General features: G+C 33.8%; 1 protein-coding gene across 1 annotated transcript; it reads right to left on the bottom strand.

Annotated features, from left to right (window-relative positions):
- Nucleotides 1-857: 857 nt before the first annotated feature.
- LOC109013440 (2-succinylbenzoate--CoA ligase, chloroplastic/peroxisomal-like) lies at nucleotides 858-9,714 on the bottom strand. Its single transcript, XM_035688143.1, has 10 exons — nucleotides 9,185-9,714; nucleotides 8,945-9,017; nucleotides 5,919-6,099; nucleotides 5,427-5,531; nucleotides 3,656-3,753; nucleotides 3,179-3,372; nucleotides 2,521-2,648; nucleotides 1,904-2,310; nucleotides 1,572-1,786; nucleotides 858-1,327 (listed from the first exon to the last, which is right to left on the bottom strand). Exons 1-10 carry the CDS (start codon nucleotides 9,382-9,384, stop codon nucleotides 1,195-1,197), a joined length of 1,734 nt encoding a protein of 577 aa, XP_035544036.1. The 5' UTR covers nucleotides 9,385-9,714; the 3' UTR covers nucleotides 858-1,194.
- Between the last annotated feature and the right edge of the window lie 1,071 nt (nucleotides 9,715-10,785).

The following is a 10,785-nucleotide window of genomic DNA, read 5'->3' as shown; positions in this document are numbered from 1 at the left end:
AGAAAAAGATGAAAAAAATAACAAAATAATTGGGACGGACCAACCAGACTGGACCGTTAGCTACTGGTCCAGTCCGAGGAAAATGATGGACTGAAAACTTTTGTCCATCAGCCCCCGGATCGGACCAGACCGATTTACACCTACACCCATGTGAGAATGATGATGATTATAAGCAGTTCGGCCAGACTTAGATGGATCAAACTGATAAGATTTAGTTCCAAGCTTATTAATTAGTTAGTTTTTATGACATACATTTTCCCAATTTTGTTAGTTGAAGACTTCGACTATATATTTTTTCAATGCATGTGTACTGAAAACTGTGTGCTGCACGCGCCACAGCAGCTCCTGTGTTCTGTTTTGTTGCAGTGTTTTTTCTTTGTAGTTTTCTTTGTGTAATGTAGTCTCTAGGTTAAATAAAAATTCAAAAAAATTAGTACCTTCGGACTTTGGTCCGAATGGAGTATTAGTCCCCCCTCCGCGTTGACGGAGTTGTTGGGGTTTGGGATACCCTACCCTGCTTAGTCAGGGTATGGGGCTTTGTAATCTCTGTCGTGGACAGATAGGATATTTTCTCTAAAGATTTAGGTCTTTAGAGATTTACTGTCTGGACTAGACCATGTCAGTCACGAAAGTGTACTGGGGAGTCATTAACGATTGTAATTGATTTGTTTTTCAAATCAACTTTGTAAGTCCTCTCTTAATGAAGGTTGACACCTGTTTACTCAAAAAAAAAAAAAAAAAGTCAGCGAACTTGAATTGATACCCCAAAATCAAATTGGTGAAGTCTCGCAAATTTTGGAAACATGAAGGAGGTCATGATATTTGTCACTCCTCCAAGAACGATAAATATTGCATAATTAAAACTTCCAAATATGATATTATTATTATTATTTTATTAATCGGCCTTACAACTCTAAACAAAGTCAGTAGATCACTTTTATTCAGACCCAGATAACATAAAACAAGAAACATAAAAAATAAAAAAAATGATAACTGGGACGAAGATCATGAAATAAAAAAAAATGTGGCTATGTTACATGAGATTTGCCACTAATTATTACATAAGAACCGATAAATCCCAGGTATCATATGTTCTGGCTTCTGCTCAAAAAGACATGGGCGGATTGCTGATCATGACCCAAGCATCTGGGTCATGTTCTGCTGCTCTAAACGTACATTAATCAAAGGAGACAATCATAGACTGCTCTGTAAAGCCGGTTGCAGATAAGATATAACCTCTCTCCGAACTTGGTCTCTTTTTATTTTCCCAGTTGTTGTCACTGGAAACGATTTCTCCCATACAATGAATGCCTTTGGGATCTTGAACCTAATTCGGAAGAACAAAAGCAAACACAGAGAAATCCATCACTGCATGCTAATAATATTTCATATTGATCTAGTCACAGTTAAGATTTTGTGAGAGTTGGTCATGATTTAGCATGTCAATAACAAATTTAGATATATAGAAGAAAGAGGTTGTGGAATTGGGCCGGAGTTCTATTCCATTTGAGAAAGACCATTGATCATGAAACAAAATATATATATATATATATATATATATACATACATACCCTGTTATATTCTTTTCTCTGCAATATTGTCGAAGAATTTCACTAGATAAGACCAGCTCTTCATTTTTAGCTGAGTGTTTAGAGCTTGCATTCGACCAAACCCAGTTCTTTCTCAACTGAATACATGCAACAGCCATTTCTGTGAGGCGAGCATCCGGAATTCCAACAATGGCAATGCTCATAATTCCTGGATGTTGTAAGAGGATTGCCTCCACCTAGTCATGATCACAACCAATTATTAAAATGTCTATAGAATATTAAAGATAGAAAACTGTTGAAGAAATGTAAAACTTAGTGAATTATTATATAAAGGTTAGTTTAAATCATGATACCTCTTCGGGGTAAATGTTCTCCCCTCCACTTTTAATTTTACCATTTAGTCGTCCAACAAGCCATAAATTACCATACTCATCGATGGACCCAACATCCCCAGTGTCAAGCCAATTTTCATCACCGGAGTCATGATGAGATGCTTTGGTTGGAGTTTGGGTACCCCAGTACCTGAGCATTGCATGCGGGCCTCTGGTCAAAATGCTTCCAACCTGAGAAGAGCCATCTGTAGATATCTTTAATTCTACATGTGGTGCAGCCTTTCCTACGCAGACACCTAGGCCGGTTTGGTGAGCCGTAGTAGTACTATGTTTCTTATCAGAAACAGTGTTGAGGTGTTGGCCGGAGGTTTCCATTCTTGGGTCATGAAGCGTCATGAAGGTCATTGAAGAGCATGTCTCTGTCATCCCTTCAAAAGTACAACAACAAAAAGAAAAAGGAAAATTATTATATATATACATTGCAGAAAAAGAATTTTTACGGTAAGAAGTAGAACAATAACTGTTTTGACTAATTATATAGTAGAATGTACAAAGAGTATAAAAAAGTGACTATACGTAACACAATTATATTAAATAACGATGGAGGGACTGAAGCTAGGGGTATAAGAGACACCCACCATAAGCAGTGAGAAGCTTAGCTCTTGGGAAGAACAAGATGGCATCCTTCAATAGCTCAACTGAAAGTCCCCCACCTCCATTTAATATCTTGTTCACAGTCTCCTTCCCTTTCCAAGTTTCCTTTCGCCTAACAAAGCCATGATCGATCAAACATGATTGATCAGAAAACTGTCACACATCATGATTTCAATTTACCAGCATTGACCCGTATCATGCATGCATGCACATCGAATAGAAAGGATCGAAGACATTGTGATGATGGGTTAGAGTATTAAACATTCCTCATGAGTCAAGTACTTCATTAAAACTGAACAAGCTAGGGGATTACATATATAAATGCATGGTTTAAACGAGACATGGCTATATATGAAGACAATATACTAACTATATGGTAAAAAATGGTTTATATATATAATTAATTGTTGTTTGCAAATAGTTACAACGTTGTTTTATGAAAGTAATCGAAGCACGTACAATTAATGTTTATTATCTTATAACTCATAAACCAATGTAGCAACTAATTGAAATTTTATACCAACACATTAATGGATATATCATTATTCATATAAGATATATAGATCTAATTACATCCAGTACAGGAGAAACGTCCTCAGATTTTTCTCCCAAAATATATTCATGAATAGGATGTTGGTTTACCTGATTAAAGAAATTAGATCAGCCATGATTGCAGGGACAGTGATTAGAGCAGTCACTCTGTATTGCTCTATGGCTGCTAGGGCTGATTTAGACTCAAACTTGGGCATTATGACATGGCAACCTCCGGCCATTAGCATCGCCATGGCTGATGAGATACCACCAATATGGCACAATGGCGCAGTATGCAAATAAATCTGCAAAACCCAACACGTACAACAACATAATTAATTAATTTGAAAGTCATTCATCTTGCCTGTTAAATTATGAGAAATTTTAGTAGCTTAACGTGCGTGTTACGTACCGTACATTAGATTTTAAAACTATTTTTACCATAAACAGATATAATGTATCATATAGTAGTTTATATGTTTATTTTTATAAATGAAATCTGTTTGTAACTGCATCACTTCTATTAAATTATTTGCTGCAACCATAGCAGCTAGGGTAATGATATATCTTGAGTAAAAGCGTACGTACATCATTCTCACTGAAACCAACAGTGGCGAGCTTTGCTAGGGATTGTACAATCAAAGCAGCATGGGTTAGGGTAACTCCCTTTGGTCTTCCAGAGGTTCCTGCATGTAGATGACAAAACAATCAAAACAACTAGCAACGTCTAAATACCATATATAATCTTATATTATTAATTTTACTCATATTTTTAGATCGTACACGATCGATGCATCATTCATATGTTTAGACAACTTTATGAGGTAATAATAATAATATTATTGAAGTGATTTTTGAATAAAATGGTGACAATCAGTACTCTGCATGTAGGATCAATGGATAAACAAAAGTACTGTTTTGCGTTTCATTAAATTAGTTAGCGCCTACCATTGGCTAAAATGTATTTTAACATTGAGAAATGATTTTTATAGGTTTCAAATAGGTAATTTCTGAGCAAGCTTTTGTTAAAAAAATGAACCATACCTAAAAAAAAGTGTACAAAAAATTAATTTTTTTTATTAATGGGATCCATTTTTTTTTTAAAATAATTTGCATGAGACTTGTCTATTTGAAATTTATACCTAACTTTACAAAAAAAAGTTATATTAAAAAAATATATTCAAACAAATTTTTAATTTTATAATATTTTTATTTAATATTTTTTCTCTCATTTTTTAAAATTCAATAAAATATCTTAACTCAAATCATTTCACTACTATCCATATAACTATTATTGATTTCATTACTCAAACGTCATGATACCCTTACTCTCCAGTTTGCAGAGAGAGATCAGACTGATCTACAGTCTCTGTCCTCTTCTTTCTTCCCCTCACAAAGAAACTCGCCATCCAGTACTTCCTCCACCCTCCCGCACGAAGACGCTCTTTAGTTTGTAGATCAGGTAAGAAATACACGTACTTCTCCTTCTCTGGTGTAGGTAGGTAGGTAGCTAGGTTTTCTTGTAGAATATTAATATTAAATATAGTCTTAGAATATATAAATCTCGTATATTTATTTTAAGAAAAATAATTTTATTATTAAGAAAATAATTTTTTCGTGCAGATCTCTAGATTTATCCACTTTCTTTAAATGAAGTCCATATAATTTACACACTTTAAGACTATAAATATCATTTCTCCGACGATATTTTCCCATTTTCTTTCTCATCTGATATTCTGTATCTGAATCCCTCTCAACCTACCACTCCTTGCTTTCTCTTTTCCCGTATCTACCACCCTCTGTTGATTTTATTATTACTACTACTATTAATATTACCTAATAATTCAACGGCCTTCATATCCAAAATCCAACATCTGTAGATCATCAACAATATAACATCTCCAAATTACGCAGAAAGTGCAATATTGTGTCCCTTGATCACCCTTTAAAAATACAGAATTATCCTTAAAAGTTTTGAAAAAAAAAAGAGACAAAATAATATCCTATTAAATTCAGAAAATCTAAAAATATTTTTAAAAATAAAATAATATAAATTAAATAAATATATATTAAATAACTAAAAAAATTTATATAAAAATATATGTAGTTTTGAAATAATTGTTGTTTCATTTTTCGATTCCTGCATGCAGCATGCGTGCGTACATACTATTTCATGATATGGTCTTATTTAATTAATATTATGTAAGAGATTTTCTAAGGAAAGTCTGTTCGCCTCGAGAATTGATATATATATACCGAATCACCGATCAAATTGACATGCTCTCTACAAAAGAACATTAATTTATAAGGAGGAAGAAAAATAATAATAAATTCAAATAAGTACGACCGTCGACCATACCTGAAGTGAAGCAAATCATAAAAGCACCCTCACGTGCCCACCGGTAATTCAACGGCAGATCAGACTTTCCAGAAGATTGCTTCCTCAGCATTTCAGTAGTTAAAACTACAAATTAAAGAAAAAACGAATTAATTAATTAAGGAAGCTAGCCAGCTACCAAGGCAACTAAAATTAATTAATTAATATCGTAAAACAGTATTGATTAAGGTATTATATATCACTAATCAATAGTATACTACTTAATTAAGGTATATATTATATATAAAAGAGTATTATAGCCACAAATAGATTATACAAAAATAATCTGAGAAACTGACGGGGCTTCATGTGATCCATCAGATTTGCTTTACAATAAAATTAATTTTACAATTTGATAAACTACATCAACCTATATCAATTTTATGTGACATTATTTTTAAATAATCGCTTTGTAATTAGAGTATTTATCTTATATATATATATTACAAAGGTGGTAGAGCATGATTTATTTACCACTCCATGTGTTGATGAAATCGGAGGAGGCCGGAGCTGAAGAACTCAAAGAAACATGCCACCTCAGGGAAGGTATGTGATTGCTTCGAAGATTTGAGTACCAGCCACCTTGACAGCTCTCATCCGTAATCAACATAACTGGCCGCACAAGCTGCATTGCAGATCTTGCTTCTTCAAAGCTCTGCAGTACCAATTAATAATTAATTAATTAAATATGTTGAAAAATATTAAAAAAATGAAAAATAATTTACATATAATATTTTTTACGATATTTTATATAACTATATTTTAAATGAAGAATATTTTTATAAAATATCTTATAAAAATAATATTATTTTATAAAAATATTTTATTTTATAATATTATTATATAATATGTTGTGTAATGTATTATTTATATATCATTATTCTAAAAATATATATTGAAAATTTTTGAAGTTAGCTAGCTACGTACGTACGTAATCCTTCTGGATCAGAAAAGGTACGTGCAGTCTGCATAGATTAATCGAAGGAAGCTAGGCTGGTCCCTCCATATATAGTGCCGTAAGAGCGATTGAAGGTCATCGATCATGCATGCACCATGCATGTTGCATGGCATATCGATCGGATATTTTTTAGTGTTTCATGAGATTGATGGATGTGGGGGCAAATGGATGCATGGCAAGGAACAAGTCTTTCTGCTACTACGTACGTAAGTACGTAGGAAGTAGTCTTCCAAAGCTGAAAGAGATCATGGTAAAGCCCTGTAGTTTGCTTCTTACTGCCGTTTTATTGTCAGAAAACGGGACCCGAGGGTCGGGGAAATGGTTTAATTAATTAGAATTGTTACATACGCGGGCAAATTACATAAAGTACGTAAAACGATAAATTACTATAATTTTATAGAATTTATTATAAGATTTATTTTATAATAAAAATAATTTAATAATATGATATATCATGACAAGTTATATCAATTTGTGAATTTATTTTTATATAATTCCTATCGGACTAAAGTATTTTCCTTAATTAAATAATTGGATTTGAATAATATAAAGTAAATTTTTTACAATATTTAATACTATTAATTTACGTGATTAACAATAAATAATATGATAATATATATATGCCTCCTCAATTAATTCTAGTTAATTTCTAGAATTTGAACAAAAGTACTTCTGAAAAAATCTTAGTCCAAGACAATTAATAATTAATGATTTGTTGATCATCAGTTTATTATTTATAATAACCTTATATATGATCTTATAATCAGTCTCATTGCGTTTTCTTTCGAAGAGTTATATATGATTAATGCCTAATAATTAGTAAAAAAAAGGAACTTGAAAATTATTTTATATATATTGTTTTTTTTTTAAATAATATATATATATATATTTATATTTCTACCCTGTGGTTTGATATGTTTGTGTTTTGAGACGCAAGTTTTTTCTTTCTTTTGTTTCCCTCCAAAAACAAAAAGAGCGCATCTGATCGAGATCCCGACCTCGTGAACTTGGAAATCTTGATCTTAGAATTATTTTGATAGTTTTTCATGATCAGCAAATGAAATTACATTTGAACATGCAATTCCCTGATCAAGAACAGAAAAAGGCATGCATGCATGCCTGCGTGCATATATAGAGGATATAGGATCGAGATCCCCTGATGCCCGCCGTTCCACTCTGCGAGGGATATTGGCCACGCATGCATGCATGATCGGATCAGCCAGCGTCCTCCACCATGTGCAGAATCTCATGCATGCATGCAGATCATGCGCCCTGTGCAAGGGCTGAAACCAGATCATGAGGGGGCTTCCGGTCCATCCCACAAATTAAACTTTCCATAACTGGAAATATGGGATATGAAAAAACAAATAGATCTCAAAAAACCCACTATATATATTATATATGTAGTACGTACAAAGGGATAAGGACGCTTTTATGGGATCTTAATGCCCTTTTGGGGCTGAGTGTTCTGCCATGTGGGAGGCTATGGTTCTATGTGAAGAGTTGGGAGTGAGAAAGGTCATAATCGAAGGGGATGCAAAGAGTGTGATTGATGCCGTGAAGATGGGAGAGAGGAATGACTCAAGTCTGGGTCAGCTGGTGGAAGTCCTGCAACAGAAGCTGAGGCACTATCCAGAGTGGAAAATTGGCTTTACTCATAGAGAGGGAAACGAGGTGGCTCATCAACTTGCAAAAGGGGCTACACATGGGGTGAGTGATTTGTATTGGATTGAGGAGGGTCCTGGGTATATTACGAATCAATTAAAGATAGACAAAATGTATTGTAATACAGTTACAATTTGAATTGAATACAAGGAGGTTTATTTTCAAAAAAAAAAAATGCCCTTTTTTTTCCTACCTCCATCTACCTAAGAACGTGTATCATATCCCTCGTATTCAGGATTCGAGCAACGTACCATTGATCATATCCTTAATTTGTTCTCGATATACATATTATATATAGTTCAAAATATAATATAAATAATTAAATTTATCTCGTATTATATATATATATATATATATATATTCTAAGATATAAAGGCTTAAAATTGATGGACTAAGCGATATATATATATATATATATAAATATAAATATATATATATATATATATATATATATATATATATCCTCATGATGATCGTAGACCAGGAGGTCTCCTAGTTGGCAAGTTGCAAAGTAAATCAATGTTACACGAGGACGCCCGTGGGTTGATCATATTCTAATTGATTTCAAGCGAATAATAAGCTGATCTGTACGTGACAGGTTCAGGTTCCACTGCATCTGGGCTTTTATTACTTGCTTGATATCACGAGCATGATTACCCTAAACTTAAACAATTAATTAAGGTCAATCTCCAAGTTGATCATAGATATATATCTCGATCATGCATGCATGCTTATTAATACTCCTCGCTTAATCACGCTCGTTTATCACTTCTCCATGAGGCCACTTCGGGATTTTTAAACCTTGATATTATTACCTTTTTTTTTTTTTCTCAGAATAGTAAAGAAAACTCAGAAGAAGAAGTATGGTATTGCTCACCCAACGGTAATTCAGTGGAGCAGCTATTCCTCCAACAAACGCAATGGCTAGTAACCACTCCAAGTACATATCACTGCAACAAAGTTATTCATGATCATTGCCATTCATAGGTTGCACTCATGATCTTATTATATTACTTTAGCATCCCCACACAACAATATTGGATCCTTGTTCATAACAGATAAGATTAATGCTAAATATAAGTTTAGATTAAGTTAAATATAAGGTTGGAGAGAGAACCTGTTGAAAGCAGAGATGGCGACGACGTCACCGGCTCCGAGGCCAAGTTCCAACAGCCCACGAGCCAGACTCAACACGTCCTCCACAAACTGCTTGCCAGTCTTTTGCCTGTTGCCGCTGATGGTGATCACAGCATTGCGCCGCGCGGTTGCTAGGTGTCTCAGGCAATGGCAAATGTGGCCCTCTGAGAAGTTGGCCATTATATTTTTTTTGTTTTGTGGAAGCAGCAGGGAGATTTGGAAAGTCTATCTTCTTCTTCTTCTTCTTCTCCTTGTCTGCGAAGCTATCCAAATATCAAGATCGAGAGAGCTAGAGCTAGCTCTAGCTGCACTACTTCTGCTCTTTGGTAGTACTACTACTGCTTTGAGTACTTATATATCAATAGCTCGAAGGGCAGATACACCAAAAACTTGTGTAGTGAGGAACGTGTGTATATATTCTCGGTGGTTCGGGCCGGGATTGCATCATTTTATATCCCGACTGCGTTCATATTATAGACGAAGTATGTGAATACACATGATGTGCAGTGGAAAGTGCGCCAATGTAAGTAATTACCTACCTCTCCGTTTGTCTTCTCATTGAATGAACTAAATAATGATTGATATTCCTGCAAGCAATAATATTTTAGAGCTAGTACAAAAAAAAAATCAAAAGAAAAGGACAAAAGAGAAAAAAAAAAAATAAAGCAAGGGAGAGAGATTAGACATGGTCTAGCTGCCTACGCTTCAACCATGGAAGCAACGTACAATATTAGCGATGAAGAAATATATATGAGAGGTAGTTGTGAGAGGGTGAGGGTGGTAGCTAGGTTACCACGACGGTGCATGCAGTAGTAGTACTGGTAGCTGTGAGCGTGCCAGTGGTAGGTGTGACTCTTTGTTCAGTGTGTTAGGAGTGACTGAACCGTGAGATCTGAGATCAGTCGCTCTCTCTCTCTCTCTAATATTATTCCTTTTAAACATCATGAGCTAGCCTAGCTGTGATCTACTAATATTGCTAGCTATAGATATATCAATATCTACAACATATTAAATATATCTAGTAGGACTTGTGTCCCAAAACCTAATCTTGGAGTAGATATTATTTTATGAAAACGTGATTCATTTTTCTATCAATATATTTTGTATAAAGAAAGCATCGGTTAGCTAGCTAGTTATATAATTAGTGTCCAATGATCATGAAGATGATCATGATGATCTGGATAGAGGTAATTACTTCAATTGATTAACTAATTTATGTACGTACAATATTGTTTACCCTAATTAATTAATCATATTATTAATTTCATGCAAGTAAGGTAATTTAAAGATATATATAAGCTGGTTTCGTTTACATCGTAGAAAGACAGAATGCATGTGGCCTAGCTAGATCATGAAGTCCTTTTACATTAGTATATAGTACTAGTACTACGTACCTGGCGCCGGATATTCTGCTTTGAATAATGTTTAATTTGATTCTTGAAAACGCGCGACATATATAGATTAATGCATGTTATATATATGTCTAATTAATGTCTGACTGAATTAAATAGTTCAATTCCTTTATATATATATATATATATATACTCAATTTGTACTGGTGTTAAAAGAATATTATTCATG

The sequence above is a fragment of the Juglans regia genome, chromosome 3 (genome assembly GCF_001411555.2).
Source record: "Juglans regia cultivar Chandler chromosome 3, Walnut 2.0, whole genome shotgun sequence".
In the NCBI taxonomy this organism is placed as follows: Eukaryota; Viridiplantae; Streptophyta; class Magnoliopsida; order Fagales; family Juglandaceae; genus Juglans; species Juglans regia.
The sequence above is the reverse complement of the archived record's forward strand: the minus strand, read 5'-3'. Positions and strand labels throughout refer to the sequence as shown.